General features: G+C 45.3%; 1 protein-coding gene across 1 annotated transcript in view; it reads right to left on the minus strand.

Moving 5' to 3' along the window:
• The window catches only part of sin3aa (SIN3 transcription regulator family member Aa), a 21,958-nt gene extending 3,101 nt beyond the window's left edge, over positions 1–18,857 (minus strand). Inside the window, 19 exon segments of the mRNA XM_037978261.1 lie at positions 78–170; positions 6,239–6,412; positions 6,514–6,683; positions 7,369–7,963; positions 9,401–9,584; positions 9,724–9,962; positions 10,060–10,176; positions 11,656–11,866; positions 11,968–12,086; positions 13,085–13,174; positions 13,298–13,453; positions 14,777–14,929; positions 15,056–15,345; positions 15,348–15,395; positions 15,398–15,573; positions 15,661–15,767; positions 15,912–16,094; positions 16,184–16,409; positions 18,622–18,857. Of these exon segments, the coding sequence (XP_037834189.1) occupies positions 78–170; positions 6,239–6,412; positions 6,514–6,683; positions 7,369–7,963; positions 9,401–9,584; positions 9,724–9,962; positions 10,060–10,176; positions 11,656–11,866; positions 11,968–12,086; positions 13,085–13,174; positions 13,298–13,453; positions 14,777–14,929; positions 15,056–15,345; positions 15,348–15,395; positions 15,398–15,573; positions 15,661–15,767; positions 15,912–16,094; positions 16,184–16,378 (3,300 nt within the window). The 5' untranslated portion in view covers positions 16,379–16,409; positions 18,622–18,857.
• Between the last annotated feature and the right edge of the window lie 430 nt (positions 18,858–19,287).

Here is a 19,287-nt window from a genome sequence, read left to right on the forward strand (position 1 = left end):
GGGGGGGGGTTCTGGTTTTCCCCACCAAGCGGGACCCCCCCCCGGAGCCGACGTGCATCAGGCGGGCGGCTACTCACCTCCGCCTCCATGGGCTCGTCCGAGTTCTCCTCCTCCGTGTCGAGCAGCTCCACCGTCAGCTGCACCTGCCCTCGGTTCCTCAGGAACATCACCTGGAGGGAGGAGGGGGGTCAGAATGCTGGACAGAACGTCGAGCCGGCAGCGCCGGCAGTACGCTGCGGTTGACTAAACTGAGAAAACCTAAACGCTAAAGCTGCTGCCGGCGGCTCAGTGGGGTCGCCGTGGCAACCACACGCACCCGTGTCCCTCACTCCCCGCAGACTAAAAAGTAAGCCTGCGCTGGGTTTTCTCCTTCATGTCACTACCATACGGGGAAGTTTCCCGGATTTTTGCAAGCCTTGGTAAAAACGGACCAATCGTGTGACCAGAATAAAGCTGCTGTAATCCATTCTGAGAGAAACCTTCTGATATAATGTAGAGAATCAAATGAAAAAGCCGTGAAGTAGCTTTGGACTGTTGTTATCTGAAAAGAGGTGAGAAGGAGAATTAAAAAGACCAGCTCAAGAGGGAAAAATTAAAAATAATAATAAAAAATGGTCTACTTTTATATAAAACAGACTGAAAATAAAACTGGTTGAAACTGCACCCTTGATTTTATTTTCACTACAAGCATTTTATAAATTAAGACACTTCTGATATATATTTTTTTATATATCATTACAGGAAGCCGCCATCTTTTTGTTCAACTCCTGTGAACTTTTCGGGCAAAAACAAAAGGCTTTAAGAATGTTTATCAGCAGTAAAACACAGAGTTTAGTTTAAAGCTGAGCTGAAATCAGATCTGTAAAAATTGACATTTCATGAACGCTATTTGCAGGGACCCTGGTTTTCTGACATAAAAGTTAAATAAACAACTTTTAGCGTTTTAGTCAATAATTTCCAAAGTGGGTGATTTGCAGTGCGGAGTTCAGCCGGCCAAGAACGCCGCTACTGTCCGGTTCTTTACTAGTGGAAACAGAAGAAGCCTTTTTTAAGCACGAAGAAATGCCGGAAGACTTCGTGGGACTAATATACAACCATACCAGTATGAACCTGAACCGACGGCTGGATCTCCGGAATCAAATAAAAACTCTTCAGATTCAGATTCTGATGATCATCAGGACCGTCATGGCCGACAGAACAACGTTCATAATGACCGAGTTGGGAAGGTGGAACGGTGAGAACAGATTACCCCCAGATCGTTGTCATGACATCAGTACACAACACTGCAAAACAACATAAAGACAGCAGGAGAGAGCTAATGTTGCTAACCCAATGCTAACGATGCTAATCGGATGCTAACTTCAGAGTAGCGTTTATAAACTCTCACACCAGAGTAAACTAATCAGCAGCAGTTTCAGACTATGACATTTGTTTAATCACACATGGATTGTTTATTTTTTTTCCTCAATAACAAACTGATCTCAGGCTGTTGGGCTGTAAGCGGCTCAGACCTAATGACAGAGCGCGTTCACGTCACGGCTGAAATAATACTTCCTGTTTCTCCTCTCCAACTCTGTGGCGATGTTGTCCTCCACATTTGACTTACTTTTAAAATTAAATATAGTTAGTAAAAGGTCCTGGTTTTTTTTTGCCGTGAAGCCGCAGTAACGAGGGTCGGAGCGGTGCTTCTCTTTGAAGTGATCCGAACCAGAGTTCTGATAGCAGTTCCCACATCGGAGCTTATGGATCCAAATCTGAGGAAGGGTTTTTAAATTTCGGGAAGCCAAACGAACACGAATATTGACAAAAATGAAGAGGGAAAAGATAGACATAATTTACCTACAAGAAACGCACATAAATGACACAGAACACCAAAAACTAACCAGAAATGGATACACTAAATCATACTTCTCCTCATACAGGGGAAAACATAAAAGAGGAGTGGCAATTTTGATATCAAATAAAGTGATTTTTGAACTCAAAGATGAAGAAGGCCGATATCTATTAGTTAGAGGAAATATAAATGGAGAGAGATATACTTTTCTCAATGTTTACGCCCCACCTGGAAGTGATGTCAAGTTTTTTACTAAAATAATGGACCTGATCGCAAATAACTCAGAGGGAACGCTTATCTGCGGGGGAGACTTTAATATTCACCTTCAGCCATCCTTAGATAACTCTAGACAGAAAGATAAAAGTAAAACAATTAATAAAAAATTCAACAACTTAATGCAAAATATCGGACTAATAGACATTTGGAGAGAAATGAATCCTAGGACCAGGCAGTATACCCACTTCTCTAATCCCAACTTGGTGTATACAAGGCTAGATTATTTCTTTATTTTTAATAAAGACAGACCTAAAGTTACCGAAGCGGAGATAGGAACAATAGACATAAGTGATCATGCCCCAATATATTTGACAATGGCTTTGGGTGAAAAACAAAGAAGCAAAATGTGGAGACTAAACATCAGCCTTTTAAATGATGCACAAATTAAAAAGAAAATATCAGAAGAAATATCAAGATACATTAAAGAGAATGATAATGGTGAAACCTCTCCACCAATCCTCTGGGACGCAGCCAAGGCTGTACTACGGGGGAAGATTATAGCTATAGCATCAGTTAAAAAGAAACAAAGACAGAAAAAACTGCAAGAGTTGCAAGAAAGACTAAAGGAACTTGAAAATAGACATGCTCAAAATAAAAGCCAACAAACATTACAAGAGATTAGAAAGACAAGAAATGATATTAATGATTTGACTACCCAAGAAACAATAAAAAAAATGATCTTCACAAAACAAAGGCATTACGAAAGTGGTGCAAAATTTACTAAAGTACTAACCTGGAAACTTAGGAAACAACAAGCAGATAGGACAATTTTTAAAATCCGAGACAATCATAGTAATACAATAAAAACTAAACAGGAAGATATACTATCCACCTTTGAATCATTTTATAAAAAACTATTTTCTAAAATAACGAAGTCAGAAGAAAAGGACATTGATTTATTTCTAGACACACTGGATCTTCCACAAATGACCGAGGAGGAAAACAACAAACTCAGTGCAGAAATAACCAAAACCGAAATACAAAATGCAATTAAGAATCTAAAGAATAACAAATCACCAGGGAATGACGGTTTCAGCTCCGAATGGTATAAAACCTTTAAAGAGGACCTTATACCGCTACTTTTGAAAACTTACAACTGGGCACTTAAAAAGACACAGATCCCCCCAAGCTGGAAAGAAGCCATTATATCACTTATACCTAAAGAGCAAAAGGACAGATTAGAATGCGGATCATACAGACCAATCTCAATACTCAATGTGGATTATCGTATGTACACCTCAATAATGTCTAAAAGGATGGAGAATATTATATCAAAACTAATAAATAATGATCAAACAGGATTCATTAACAAAAGACAAACCCAGGATAATATAAGACGTACCCTACACATAATGAGTTACATACAGAAACATAAAGAAAAGGCAATGATCATCAGCCTAGATGCAGAAAAGGCTTTTGATTCAGTAGATTGGTCCTACTTGTTTAAAGTGCTAAAGAAGTTTCAAATAAGTGACTTGATAATAAATAATATCAAGGAGCTCTATAATAACCCAACCTCTAAAATAAGGATAAACGGTTACTTAACAGAATCACTTACACTGGAGAGGGGAGTGAGACAGGGCTGTGCTTGGTCTCCTCTACTTTTTGCCCTGTATCTGGAGCCATTAGCTCAACAAATCAGACAAACAAAAACAATCAAAGGAATTACAATCGATAGAAAAGAACATAAAATTGCATGCTATGCAGACGATATAATCTTGTTTTTAACGGACCCAGAAAACTCAATACCAGAACTGATGCACAGTCTGGAAACAATAGGCCTTCTATCTGGCTATAAATTAAATATTGAAAAAACAGAAACTATCTCCTACTGGTGCCCACCCAAAGATTTTAAGAAGAAATTCCCTCTTAAATGGAATACAGAATCCTTTAGATACCTAGGAGTAATACTTCATAAAGATGTTGATAAAATTATGGACATAAACTACAGTCGTCTTTATTCAGCCGTTAAAAAAGACCTGGAAAAATGGAACCTCATCCCTCACTTAAGCTTAACAGCAAGAATAGAAACCATAAAGATGAATGTAATTTCAAGATTCCTTTATCTTTTCCAAACTCTACCAATAACTATCCCAAGCCACTATTTTACTGTTTGGGACAAAGAAATATCCAGATTTATATGGAACGGAAAGAGACCTCGCATCCGTTACAAAACACTACAATTACCAAAGGATAAAGGAGGATGGGGCCTCCCCAGTCTCAAAAACTATTTCATCTCCGCCCAAATTAGAACTCTACTTTACTGGTGTGATCCAAATTATGAAGCAAAATGGAAGGAGATAGAAAACAGTTTGTCCCCAGAAGTCCCATTGCAAGCAATAATAGCAGACATTAAACGGCTTGATTCGATAGACAGACTGGAAAACAAATGGATTAAATCAACATTAACAACATGGAGAGAAGTTGTAAAAACGAACAAACTAAACACAGAAATTAAGGTACTAAACTGGTTAGCATATGATAAAAGCTTTCTACCAAACAGTATCGACACAAGATTCAAAACATGGATTACAAAGGGTATAAAAGTAATCTTCCAGATAGTGAAAGATAATAAAATGGAAAGCTTCAAAGCATTAGAAGAAAATTATAACTTGGAAAAAGAAGATTTTCATAGATATCTACAAATAAGAAGTTATTATAACCAGGAAATCAAACAAAACACAGATCAATGCAACCCACTGATTGAACTAATAATAAAATCGTATAAATCAAAATTATCAAAAGGACTAATTTCAAGAATATATAAGACTATATCAAACCTTAATAATCTCTCTACATTGTATATTAAAAATAAATGGGAAAAGGAATCAGGCCTTGTTATAACTAATGAAGAATGGGAACAAATATGTGTATCCCAATGGAGGTGCACAAAATCTCACCTCTGGAAAGAATTTAGTTGGAAATGTATGACTCGTTATTTTATTACCCCAAATCAAAGCGCCCATTTCTCACAAGGAAATGGTCAATGCTGGAGAAACTGTGGTTGTCAGAAAGCCCATCACTATCATGTTTTCTGGGAGTGTTATACTCTCCAAAGATACTGGGCCGCTATAAATGTTGCAATTAACCAAATTTTTCAAATCAACATTGCATCAAACTTCAAAACCATGTTTTTAGGATGCAAAACCCCCAAAATGCATTCAGTTGACGGATACCTATGGAATATATTGGTGACGGCCGGAAAAAAGGCAATTACAAAAAAATGGATGTTGCAAACAGAACCTACTGTCAGAGAATGGGCCCAAATAGTGACAGACATTTACAAAATGGAAAAAATAACAGCCACAGTTAATCTAAAAATAGATTTATTCTTCAAACATTGGAATAAATGGGAAAAATATCTCAAAAAATATATGCCAGAAATAATTTAAACCAAAATAAAAGGATGCCACCAAATTTTATTTTATATTTTATAATCAAAGTTCTTTGTTCGAAGTGATGTTTTGTGGATTTATAGAATCATGTAACGGATACTTTTGTTATGGCTACACTCTCTGACCCTGTTTTTTTTTTTTTTTTTTTTTTTTTTTTTTTTTTTTGGGTTTTTTAAAAAAAAAAAAAAAAAAAAAAAAAGGGGAAAAACCCGGATAGAGACATGGGAAGATAATCTTGTGTGGGGCCACATGGATTCGAGAATGTACCAGACCAATTTGTTGTAGCTTTGGCTGGGCCATACCAACAGGTTTGGTTGGTGAGCAGTGATATGCTAAATGTTGATGTCAATATCTGATCTAAATAAAAATAAAAATAATAATAATAAAAAAAAAAATTTCGGGAAGCCAAACAATGAAACTCCAGTGGTATTTTCTGGCCGGCTCGAACAATTAATTCCAACTCACTGAACTACTGTATATTGTACCAGTATTCATCCACTCTCTGATGAATGGCTGAATGCTGTGAGCCTCAGCCGTTCTGAGGACGTCACACATTGGGGGGCTCATGAAGGAAGCCGAAAACACCCGAGTGGTTTCTTCAATGTTCGGTATAATAATTTTTCTTTTTAAATTTTACAACAATCATATTTTATTATTTTCTTTCAACTGATGTTGGCTTCGAAACACTTTTCAGTTCAGCTTTAACTCGCTCCTTTCTTCTTTTTTTTCTTACCTTGAAGCAGTTCTCATCAGACATGAGCTGCTCGGCTTTCCGCTGGTAGACCCCCTCGGCGGCGCTCCTGGAACCCTGCGTGGACATGGACCCCCCCGTGGCTCCGCTCGCGCTCTCCGACAGGTAGAGGTCCGTCACCTGGACGCAGATCTCGTCGCTCACAATGTGCTGGAGCTAAGGGGGAGGAAGAGACAGACGACGGAGATGGCGCTTAGCACTGACTGAGAAACCGCGGCGACGGCAAAACCTGGGACAGACAGAGAGGAGGCGAGTACCTGCCGGACGATGCTCTGGACCAGCTTGTCCAAGGTGAAGGCGATGTAGGCGTGGATGGTGAACATCTCCCTCAGGGAGTCCTCGTACTGAGACGCCTCCATGTTTCCGTCCAGCAAATTCTTCACCATCTCCAAGAAGGCCGAGTAGTAATCCTCCACTTCAATGTCCACTGGAGAGCAGAGATATTGTCAGAATCTCCATGTGTCCCGCCGCTTGTCATGCTGGACTTTTAGACTAAGACCATCTTGTGTTCAGAAATTATTATCATTTTGAAAATAACTTAATGAGCATGTAATGTGAAGGAGTCTCAGCTATTACCACAACAACCTTTAGCTCAATATCTGTAAATATGACTGAATTATAGTCATTTTTGTATTTTGTAAGATCTGTTTGCTGTGGCAGCCATGTTGAACCAGGTAGGCTCCAGAAGATAATCAGCTGAAGATGCACATCCAATAGTTATTACCCGAAAGCGTCATTAAAATTGGCCCAGTGGTTCATGAGATATTTTGCTAACAGACAGAGAGAGTTGACTCTAATAGTTAATTGAAACATTTTGAACAAAGCTGTGGCACAATCTGTTAGCACTTGGAGTATGTGTTGGGGATCAGTCTCAGCTACTACCACGGCAAATTTTAGCTCAATATCTTTAAAACTGACACAGTTACAGCCAGTTTTGTGCTTGCTAAGGTTGGTTAGCTGTGGCGGCCATTTTGATTTGAGCTAGCTCCAAAAGTTAATCAGTTGTACCTGTGCATCCAGTGATTTCTTTCTGACAGACTTATTAAAATCCATCCAGTGGTTAGTGAGATATTTTGCTAACAGACAGACAGTGAGAGTTGACTGTTACTCACTGGGCTCCTTGAGCCGGAGCTGGATGGCCGGATTGTCGTTCTTCTCCTTCTTCAGGCCCAGGACCTCCCGCTCCCAGTCACGCTCGCGGACGTCCTCCTCGATCTGCCGCTCCGCCTGCTCGTAGAGGCGCAGCAGCCGCAAGCACAGCGTCTGGTGCAGCCGCAGGAAGATGTACCAGTTGTTGTTGACCAGGAACAGGTTGTAGGCGTCGTCGCAGCCGCGCAGCTTCTGCGCCGCCGTGCTGCCGTACAGCAGCTTGGACTTGGAGGGGCTGCCGCCGCCGCCGCCCGGGACGCCGTTGTGCTTCTTGGGAGCCGCCGCCCCCTCCTCCAGCTCCATCTCCTCCTCGTCCTCGTCCTCCTCCTCCTCCACGTCCGAGAGCTCGCCGCGCTGCGAGAACAGCATGTCGGGGAGGAAGTGGTAGATGATCTGCTTGATCTTGTACTTGTCCTCCTTGTGGATGCTGGCCTGCCGCTTCACGTGGTGGATGATGAGCGCCGCCGCGTCCTCCAGGATCTGGCTGTCCTCGTAGGACAGCGTCAGGTGGGGGCCCGTGAGCGGCGCGGCGGTCTCCTCAGACGTCTGCTCCTGGCGCTGCAACGCACAGTCCGTTAAACATCAGCTTTCGGATAAAAACAAAAATACAGTCAACATTTTGTAAAGCTGTCAAACCTAATTAGATGTCTAACATTGCTTGAAGGAATAATGTTTATCGCCCGCCATCCTTTCAGGTCAGAGTTAATCATTTTGGCCAAACTTCAAAAATCACCATATCTGATCTGTTAGTGCTTGGAGTGCGTGTTGTGAATGGCTCTCAGCTACTACCACAAGCTCAGTATCTGTAAATCTGCAAGCTGTGGCGGCCATCTTTAACTGGGTTGACTCCAAAGGTTTATCAGTTGTAGGCGTATATCCTGTGATGACCTTCTGAGAGTTAAAAAAAACCCAAATTGGTGCAGTTCATGAGATTTTTTGCTAACAAACACACCCAACAACCTCAGGATGAGCCATCCAGTTTACTGTATTAACGTATTTTCTGCACTATAGGGCGCACTGGATTATAAAACACACTGTCAATGAATGGTCCATTTTTGAACTTTTGTCACATATAAAGCGCACCGGACTATAAGGCGCATCTCCCAATTTTCGCGCAGACCGCCCTCCATTCAAAATGGACCATTTCGGTGCTCTAGCGGAGCTGGTTCACCTGTATCAGCATTTATATGATCCCTCAATGCACCGACGTAAGCGTCAAGTATAAACGCCTACAGCGCTCACTCAGGTCCGCTCTGCGCGACTATAACTGAGCCTTAATGCTGCAAGCGGCGCGGCTTTGTAGTTTACCAAAGTCGTACTAAAACATTATGACTTCTTACATATATAAGGAACACTGTTGTTTTCTGAGAAAATTGAAGGCTTTTTAAGTGCGTCTTATAGTCCGAAAAATACGGCATATATTATATTTAAAGTCAAGTTAAATTGGGCAAAATTTGTAGAAATAACGCCATTGTTACAACAGTTTTCTTGTATTATTATTATTATTATATATATATTCTTTTTTTTTTTTTTTTTTTTTTTACACCAGCACCTGGTTATAACAAGTTGCCAAGTTTTTTCCACAATGGTAATTTTCTAGGAAATGTGCTTTTTTTTGGCCAAAATCCTACAAAAAAAAAGAAGAGAAAAACAATTAAATCCTAGCATCTACTTCTGTCATCGCAGTTTATTTTGAAAGGATTATAGAGTGGAAACTATGGTTGAGGGTGAGCTCAGTCAGAATATGTGCACTCCCCCTTCCTATATTGATTAAATAAGAGGAAAACATAGGTCTCAGTACCGCCAGAAGCCTTCATCTCAACCGTTTTTTGAACTGAGACCAGCACGGGTTAAGATGCCGTCTCTGATTTTAAACAGCTTGTTGTTCTGACACTGTGCCGGTCCTACGCGTGGAGCGGTGGGTGGCAGGTCGACATGGTGGGGGTGTCGAATCGCCCGCCAACACACTGACGACGGCCGGTCAGGAGTCCTTACCTCATCGTAGATGCTCTCGATTTCATTAAGCAAAGACTTGGAGCGCAGCACTTTGGTGTCGTTCTGTTTGAAATTGATGCCTTGATGGTCCAGAGACTTGAGGTAATACTTCTCGTTCTGCTCCCTCCAGATCTTGTTGAAGCCCCGCTGCGCTTCCCGCCACTCTTCCTCCTTTGTTTTTAACCTGGTTTGAACGAGAAGCAAAGAGTCAGGCGGTGGGCGCACAGCCTCGAGAGACACGCCTGTCAACGGTAACACTCCCAATAATCAGGAGAAGAAAAAAAAAAAAAAAAAAAGAGATCCGGTTAAAATACACCGCTCGCCTTTTTAACACGATGGGGACGGACGCAGCGGGGTTCTTCTTCAGGCCGTCGATGATGTCCGGCGCCTTGTCTCCGTATATCCTCTGGATGGCTTTGCGGTGCACCACCTCCGAAGAGCCGCCCAGCGCGTTGTCCAGGCGAAACTTGGCCTGCTCCTCCGCAGACATGCGGGACAACTTCCGCTGCACCGTCTCCAGCACCCTGATGGTGGCCAGGTTGGTCTCGAGGACAACGTCCAGCTGCGCAGAGGACAAACGCACGGGGCCGGACGGTCGCGGTGACGATTAGGGACAGAAAAAAAAAAAGGCTGACGCAGACGTCGGGCACGCGGCTCACCTCGAAGCGCTCGTCTTCGCAGCGGTAGATGTGCTCCTCGTACTGAGTCTTCTTGGAGCTGACGAACGTGGAGTCCTCAGACCAGGAGGGGAAGGAGACCCAGGTGTCGTTCAGGACCTGCAGTTCAAAACAAAGTCAAACTCCAAACTCCAGCTGCGTACAGTAATTAATGCGGAGGTGAACTCAGCGTCAATACAGGCAGCTTTAAGAACAAATGAGTAAAATAAAAGGATTTGTCTGACTGATTGTTTGTCTTGTTTGTCCCTGCGATGGACCTGTCCAGGGTGTCCACCCGCCTCTCACACAGCGATGGCTAGTGCTGGGCGATATAACGATACATATCGTGGGGACGATAGAAAAGTGTCTATCGTGATATATTTTCTTTTATCGTGTCTATCGTCTCTATTGTTTCTGTCGTTTCTATTATAATTGTATCAATGATTCATGTAAATATTTCATAACGTAGGCTACGACGAATGTATTAGTGTTCTCACTTTGCATACATTCAGTTTATATAAGTGATAAATAATAAGAAAAAATAACTATTTTGCGAAGAACCTCCGTTTTGCGACATGACGCTGCTTTACGTGTGGGTTTGCGACATGCTTTACGGCAGCAGCTTTCTGTGCGGCGCGGTGTTTTCACCATAAGTGCTGAAAGATGGAGATGCATGAAGTATCAAACTCGGGGTCACAACAAGTAGAGACAGCTGGCAGGCAGCCCAAGAAGAAAGACTTTTACTAAAACCAGGGGGACGTCTGTGATTTGGTTCAAAATGTCCGACACGGAGCAGAAAAAGGTAATATGCTAACTCTGCTAAAGCTAACTCTGCTATTAGACTGTTTTCTCATCTGACGCCAACACAACAACCCTCTTCTATCACTTAAAGAAGAACCACTAAAAAGATGATGCAAGCTCAAACGAGTTGTAAAAGATCTGGGGAAAGTTGCGAAAAGTGAAACTATAGCCGGCCGAAGATAATGGAGCCTGTTGTCATTTGATACTGTTACGTCGTAACAGGTATATATATATATATATATATATATATATATATATATATATATATATATATATATTGCTGCACTAAAATGCAGCAAATCTCATTTGTGAAAGTTCAGTTAAATGTCGAGCTTGACCTCGTTGCCTTTGAGACCCTTTTCTCCCAGGAAAACACAGCTGAAAGCGCTCAGATGCTGTCACAGACAAACTAACAAATCTGCACCGTTTTGAACAGCGACGACTCGCGATTCTAGCTGCAAACAAGCGAGTTCGCCGTGCGTTTAAAGCCCGCGGTTCTCTAAATTCTGTATCTAATAAAGCCTGCTTTGTTCATGATGCGTTCAAATACACCTCACAAGCCTAAGTGTTACTAAAGTCGGTTTATACGTCCAGTCCTAAATGGTCCAACCGGTGTGGAAAACAGCAGAGTTTCAGTTATACAGAAGTTACAAGTTTCTGTAGGTGTTTCAAGAAAATCACACGAACTATTTGCCCACACCGGCCTGCCCTGATGGAGACTTCATACACTTTACAGTATACGAGAGGTTGTTTCAAACGAGCGGTGGAGCAGGCGGGTGGGGGTGGTTCGTGTCTCACCTCTTTGCAGAGAGGAGTTCTGCCCGTGCACTTGGGCTGCTGGTAGCTTTTGGGCAGCGCTCTGTAGCTGGAGCCGAGCCTCTTGCAGGAAGCGTAGTCGATCTCCATGGCGATGCCCTCCGTGGCCCGCTCCTTGGGGTACGTTTCCATGTGGACCAGCTCACGGTACCCCAGGAAGTTCTTGAACCAGTTGAACAGCTCGGGAAATTTTCTGTGAAATGAAAATTACTGACAATTAAAAACGGCCCGACGCCTAACGGACTGCGTGAAGAAGCTCGCGTCGCGCGCCTGAAAGACGGCACGTCCACTCACCCCAGGAAGGGCAGCACCAGCTGCACTAGTTCAGCCCTGGAGATCACCTCCTGGTTGAAGATAACCAGGCAGCGCAGGAAGTTGTCGTAGGCCTCGGCGCTCCGCAAGGCTTTACGCACCTGAAACGGGCGCTGCAACGTTAGAGCACGGCAAAAAACCCAACCAACAAAACGCGTCTCGACAAAAAGGCTCTGATATACGGAACCAACACAACCTCCTGACAAAAGCGGGTCTTTTCTCAGGCCCGACCCAGAGCTGGCGCCGAGCTAGCACCGGGTTTTTTTCAGTATTAGAACCACCACTGAGCCCTTAGCTTATTTATCATCTGTGCTCTCAGTAAAGGGTTTAGCTTAATTTGGACTTTCTGTCCCATATGAGACAAACGGGATTTCAACTCTCCACAGGAACTTGGAGCTTTCGCTGACGGGCATGTTGGTTTGTTTTTTTCCACTCAGGTGTTGTTTTCTCAGGCGTGCTGCAGAGCCGCAGGGTTTAACAGAGATAGAGGAGCTGGTGAAAAATAACAGCTAAAAGTATCGAACGGCTGCTGCAAACGAGAGGGGAAACGCGCGCAAATATATATATATATTAACGTCCACCTAATCCACCTGAAACTAAAGCCGGTATCACTGCTACGGCACTCGCGAGGGACTTTCCAAAATGTCTGGAAGCGTTCCGCAAAGGCTCCTTAATTTCCCTGCAGGACGTTTGAACGGTTTCTCTCTCTCTCTCTCGAAATAGTCGCCGAGTCGTCACGGGTATCTGGAGCCAGTCGCAAACCCTTCTTGTTTTGGGATATTACACACTGGTACCTGGGGAACGAAATTGGTTCTCGTGTTTTTAACGTCCCGAATGACAACAAAGCTTCTATTCTAGTCAAAAAAAGTAGGACAAACTCGGAGAGGCTTCCAAATCAAATTGGGACTGATCAGACATAAGATGAGACAAAGTTAACAAATAAATCTGCAGAAATGTCACCTAAATGTTTCATTTTCTTTGCAACAAACGTGTCATCAGCACCAATTCAGTGTGATTCAACAGTTGTAGTCTTGAGTGATCATATAACTCTTCTGTAACACCTCTATCCTTGGAGAAAACCCAGATCAAACAAGCTCACCTTCTCAAAGAACAGGGACTCGGTGCTGACTCCGTGCTTGCTGGGGTCTGCCGCCGACAGGTCCTTCAGGTTCAGCAGCTTGGGCTTCTTCTGCAGCAAACGGGAGGCACGCAGGGCACAGTTACAGTTACAACCCCCGCGCGCACCACAGACAAGACGCGAAACCCGGAAAATGAGAACAAAACGCGACGGCGACGGTTTCGGCGCACGGACCTTGACGGGGGGCGTGCTCCCCGGGGCCGAGTGGCGGCGGATCTGGCAGCCGTTCTGGCTGGGCCTCTGCTTGTTGTTGAGCTGCAGCTTCTTGGTGGTGAGGCCGTGGTCGTTCTTCACCGACTCGGCCTTCTCGGCTGTGGTTTTGCTCAACATCTGCGGAGGAATAAACAGGTCGTCCGAGTTATTCCGCAACCCCAAATCCAGAGAAGTCTGGCCGTCGTGTAAAACATAGATATTTAATGTTCAAACAGATAAACTTTATTGTTTTTTGCAAGTTTTTCGCTCATTTTGAATTTGATGTCTGGGACAGGGGCAACAACAGACTGGGAAAGTTGAGGAATGCTCATAAAACACCAGTTTGGATCATTCCACAGGTGAACAGGTTCATTGGAAAAAGGTGAGTGTCATGATTGGGTATAAAGGGAGCATCCCCGAAAGGCTCAGTCGTTCCTAAGCAGGGATGGGGCGAGGTTCCCCACTTTGTGAAACAACAGTTTAAGAACAACACTTCTCATCGTACAATTGCAAGGAATTCAGGGATTTCGTCATCTACAGTCCATAATATCATCAAAAGATTCAGAGAATCTGAACAGATCTCTGCAAGTAAGCAGCAAGGCCAAAAATTAACATTAAATGTCAGTGACCTTCGACCCCTCAGGCGGCGCTGCATTAAAAACCAACATCGTTCTGTAACAGATATGACCACATGGGCTCAGGAACACTTCAGAAAACCGTCGTCAGTGAACACAGTTCATCTCTACATCTACAAGTGCAACTTAAAACTCTGCCATGCAAAGAGAAAGCCAGAAATCAACAACACCCAGAAACACCGCCGGCTTCTCTGAGCCCGAGCTCATCTGAGATGGACTGACGGAAAGTGGAAAAGTGTCCTCTGGTCTGATCTGTCCACATTTCACTTTGTTTTCAGAAAAGAACTGTCTGGATTGTTATCAGCACAAAGTTCAGAAGCCAGCCTCTCTGATGGTATGGAGGTGTATTAGTGCCCATGGCATGGGGAACCTGAACGTCTGTGAAGGCACCGTTAACTTGCTGCCATCTAGGGACGTCCCTGCTTATTTCAGCAAGACAATGACAAGCCACATTTTACACGTGTTCCAACAGCGTGGCTTCATAGTAAGACACTGAGGACACCAGACTGACCTGCCTGCAGTCCAGACCTGTCTCCCATTGAAACTGTGTGGTGCATTATGAAGCGCAAAATACGACAACAGAGATCCCCAGGCTGTTGAGCAACTATAGCTGTACATCAAGCAAGAATGGGAAAGAATTCCACCTACAAAGCTGAAACAGTTAGTGTCCTCGGTTCCCAAATGCTTATTGAGTGTTAAAGGAACGGTGATGGAACACAGTAGTAGACACGCCCCTGTCCCAGCTTTTTATAACGTGTTGCAAGCTCGTCTCGTGTTAGAGGATCTGTTATTAAGTGTGGGAAAAGAGGTGGATTTCATGTCTTACTGCGGAGCTGTTGGCGTCAGGCAGAAACTGGCCGAACTCTGAGAGCAGGTCCTCTTGGTTCTTAAAGAGCCTGGCCACCTGAGCGTACACTTCCTGTTCCGTGAGGGCCGGCGTGTAGTTCCCTCCGGCCTCCTTCGCATTCCGCTGCTCCTTCTTAGGTTCAAAAAAAAAAAAGGTTGTCGTTTCTGAACATAAGATGTTCTCAGCTTAAAACTGTGGTATGAAAGGCAGCGGGAGATATGCATTCTTTTTTTTTAAAGCGTTAAACGCGTGTCTGACCTGGTACGTGTGGAGAATCTCCAGGAAGGCTTTGTAGATGTCGGGCTGGCCCTGGAAGCGGTTCTTGATCTTGTTGACGTAGTTGATGGCGTGGTTGAACTCCACGGGCTGGTTGTTCTGCATGGGCGGCCCCGCGGGGGTCCCGCCGAGGGGCGGGGGCAGCTGCGCGGGCGGCGAGCGGGGGGAGGTGTACGCAGGGATGGACGGATTGGGCTGGCTGCTGGTTGTCAACGCTGGCGGGCGTGGTTTGCGTCAGGAGAGGCGGCGCGCTGGTGTTGGCGGCGGGGGGGAGCTGGGGCGGATGCTGGCTGCCCGCTCCCGTGATGGGGATGTTCTGGACCGAGATGCCGTGCGGAGTGATGTGGTGGATCTGGCCGGGCGTCGTCACGTTGACCAGGTCGTTGGTCTGGACCTCGATCTTGTAGCCCGGTGGGAGGAAGGTGTTGAAGCCCATGATGAGGTCGGGGTGGCCTTTGAAGAGCTGCGACACTCGGCTGATAACCCCGGGGGTGTCGATGCTAAATAGCGACAAAAAAAAAAAAAAAAAGATGAAATGGCTGCTGTGGCCGGAGGTCACTACCCGGGAAGTCGAACGGCTGCCTCACCTTTGGGACTTGAATTCCTTCATTATATCTAAAAAGTCGTTGTAGACCTGAGGCTGGTTGCCAAACTGTAGTTTCACCTGATCCAGGTAAGACAACGCATCCTCCACCTAACAGACAGGAGAGAAGACACAACCAGTTCCACCATTAAATCCCATCAACAAGACAATAGTCTCTTGCTGAAAAGTAAACATGTAAACAACAACCTAATTTCCCACGTGTTAGAGTGGGGAGTGTGTGTGTGTCAAGCCGACCTTGAGCCTCTGGAACTGCTGGTGGCCCTGTGCAGAGGCCGGCGGGGCCGCTGTGTGTCCGTGTCCCGGCATCACCGAGGGCCCGTGGGCCTGAACCGCCGGGCCGTGGTGGTGGGATCCCGTGTGGACCGCCGGACTCGGAGTGTGCCCGTGCCCGCCGCTGTTCTGGGCCACGGTGGGGACCTGGGAAAGCACAGGCAGCTCAGTTGAAGGTTTCTACTGCTGGAACCGGTAAAATAAATCAATAAAAATCACCACAACGAGAACTCTACCTGGTATCCCTGTGGAACCGAGTACTGGACGCCTGCTACGGGCTGCATGTTGTCCGCCGCCGCTGCCGCCGCCTCATACGCAGCCGGAGCCGGCGCGGGGCCCCGGAGGTGGTGCTGGTAAGCCTCGGCGTTGGTAGCAAGGCGCCGCTGCTGGAATGCAAAGACCGTTTCCTGATCCTCCAAACGGCGCTTCATTATGAACTCATACTCCCGAGAGCAACGAGACCTGGGAATAAAGAGCAGCATACGGATCTAATCACAACCAAACAAGCCAAAGTTACCCCCTGATTTCATTTAGTCACCTTTTAAAGCAAAGTACAGTCATTTTTTCCCCCTCACATCTACTGTGACTTTATGGCGACACAAAACACAAACAAACTGCACTGACGGAGGACTGGGTCTGCGTGTCGCGCTGTGAAAACAACCCCAAGTGTCTGATTACACTTTAGTTTAAATCTGCTCAAGTTTTCGGGCCTCTCCCAAAACACTAAGCCCAGAAAAAGTATCCACAAGGGATATTTTGGTCCACTTCAGTGCAGACCGTATGCGTCAAGACAGCGGCGTCCTGCCCACAGAAACTACACAACTGTAACAAAATGAGATGAGATACAGATGAGACACACACACAAGGAGTTTGTAATCTCATGCAGCTACTACAACATGGCATTTAACACCATCAACCAAAAGACTGAACTGGATGGTTACATAGTGTGTGTTATAATTGTGCTATAGTCCGCCTCTCATGGAAGAGTTTTAAACTTAACTTGGACTATGTGTTGTGGATTACTCTCAGCTACTGCTGTGCCAAATCTTAGCTCCATGTCTGTAAAACTGACTGGGTTATAGCCATTTTTGTGTCGGCTGCTGTCGACTAGCTGTGGCAGCCATATTGAACTGGGGTGACTCCAAAAGCTAATCAGTCGTAGATGTGCATCCAACAATTACATCCTGAGTGTTTCATTAAAATCCACCCAGAGGTTTGTGAGATATTTCGCTAACAGACAAATGGGTCGGCACCAACAGGTAAAGCAACGGTTTTGAACGGATATCTTGCACAGCGCGTAGCACGTAGAGTAGTAGATGGTGGGGATCGGTTCCAGCTACTACCACACCAAACTTCAGGTCAACATCTATTAAACTGACTGAGTTACAGCTAGTTTTGTGCTCCCTGAGGTCAGCTGGCTGTGGCGGCCATCTTGAATCGTGTTGACCCCAAACGTTAATGGGCTGTGGGTGTACATGTAGTGATTACTTCCTGAGGGTTTCGTTGAATTGTGGACAGTGGTTCGTGAGATATTTTGCTAACAGACAGACCTTTGACTGGGGAAAAGAAGAGACACGTGTGAGTACAAATTGCAATACGTACACGGAGTGATTTCACTTCATGTGTTACAGGTTCGCTGGTGTCTAATTTTACCAACATGAAGCAAGAAGCAAAAAGCAGTAACGGAGTTTAAAACGCGGGGAACGTGCGGCTGTCGGCCCGCGGAGCCAATGAAAACACGGGCGGCCTTACGTCACCGGTGCAAGAAACGGGTGCAGAAAACGTGGGAGTCCGTCTCCCTGCCATTCACAAGTTGCTCCACACACCCGCCGCTCACCGGGGCCGTCGGAGCGGGAGACAAAGCCGAGGCCGCGGAGGGTGCACGGCGCTCCGGAGCACGAAGTCGGCGCGACTCGGTGTCGGAGCTCCGCCGGGGACCCGACGGTCCGCTGCCCCGAGTAGCAGCCGCAGTCACACACAAACACATTAAAAAATAATAATAATACAAAAAAAAATTCTGGCTGCAGGCGGCTTTCAGGGGACGCACACCCCCGTACCGTGACCGTCCCCCTCACGGGGCAACCGCGGCTGCTACATGCTAGCAGCGTCGGTCCGCTCTCCCGCTGGCGGCCTAGCAACACAAGCACCGACCTCGACGCTTCCCCGCACGCCCGCCATTTACAGAGCGTGGCGGACAACTTCGGCAAATTCACGCTCCACTTCCCACCAGGCAAAAGCGGGGAGGAAAAAAAAAGCAGCCGGCATGCTAACAGGCAGCGGATACCAAACACGGAGCACTTTGGACTGTTTACGGTGTGTGGTTTTTAGGGATAACTTTTTTTTTCACTCGCTCGGGGGGTTCGGAGCTGCCTGTTAGCTGCTAGCTAATGTAAACAACACGAGTAGTCCGATGAAGGAGCACCGTTCGGGGCTAGGAGGAGGAAAACACATGCAGGCGACCGTCAGCGACGTGCCTTACTGACGTGAAACAAGTTGAAATTTTTTTTCAAATTAACAATCGATCTGCCTGGCTGCTATTGTTATAATGATATGCGAGGGAGATGCACGTAAGGAGGCGCTGATCCCCCCCTCCGTACAGTCCACTTATAACGTCTGCTAACGGCTAACGTTTGCTAACTCCATTAGCTTACTGAATGAATTCAGCCCAACTCACCCCTCTCTCCCGACCAGCAAGCACAAGTTTGCGGATGATTATTTGGCAATCCGCTACGTTTGGATTAGCCGCCGCACCTCCGATCGGAAGCGACACGATGGCCACGTATCTGCGAAGAGAGCCTGTCAGTGGCGTGTGACTTAAAATAAACAATCCGGGCAAAGTGAAAAATCTCCCCGAGAGAGAGGAAAACAATCTTCGTTCGGTTAGCTGTAGAGGTGGGCGGGGCTCTCGGAAGAGACCCCGCGCTAGGCTGCAACGCCATTGGCCAGTTCCGTTCGGAGGCTCCGCTCCGGGGGCGGGGCTTCAGGCAGTGTTTTGAATTTGACCTGTCAATCAACGATTTCTCTGCAAGTAACAAGGACAACATTGCAAGCGCGTCAAACCCGGAATTTAGTATTATAAATAAACTGCTTTCACATATCTTATTAAAGGAAATAGATCTATGAAGCAAAGTTTTAAAAAGTAAATCCTAACAGTTTTAATTTGCACTTTTAAAGCCTTTTTTCTGGAGATTTGCTGGGTTCGGCAAACTCTTTTTGGGAACGTTGAGCTAAAAACGTGAACGCTGCTCGAAGTCTACACAGCAAACTGCTGACATTAATGTCAAATCTGTGCGCTCATAGTTCTTTGTTGCCCTGCAAATTGAAGTAAATACAGTGTTCT

This window comes from Kryptolebias marmoratus, linkage group LG11, assembly GCF_001649575.2.
Source record: "Kryptolebias marmoratus isolate JLee-2015 linkage group LG11, ASM164957v2, whole genome shotgun sequence".
NCBI classification, from domain to species: Eukaryota; Metazoa; Chordata; class Actinopteri; order Cyprinodontiformes; family Rivulidae; genus Kryptolebias; species Kryptolebias marmoratus.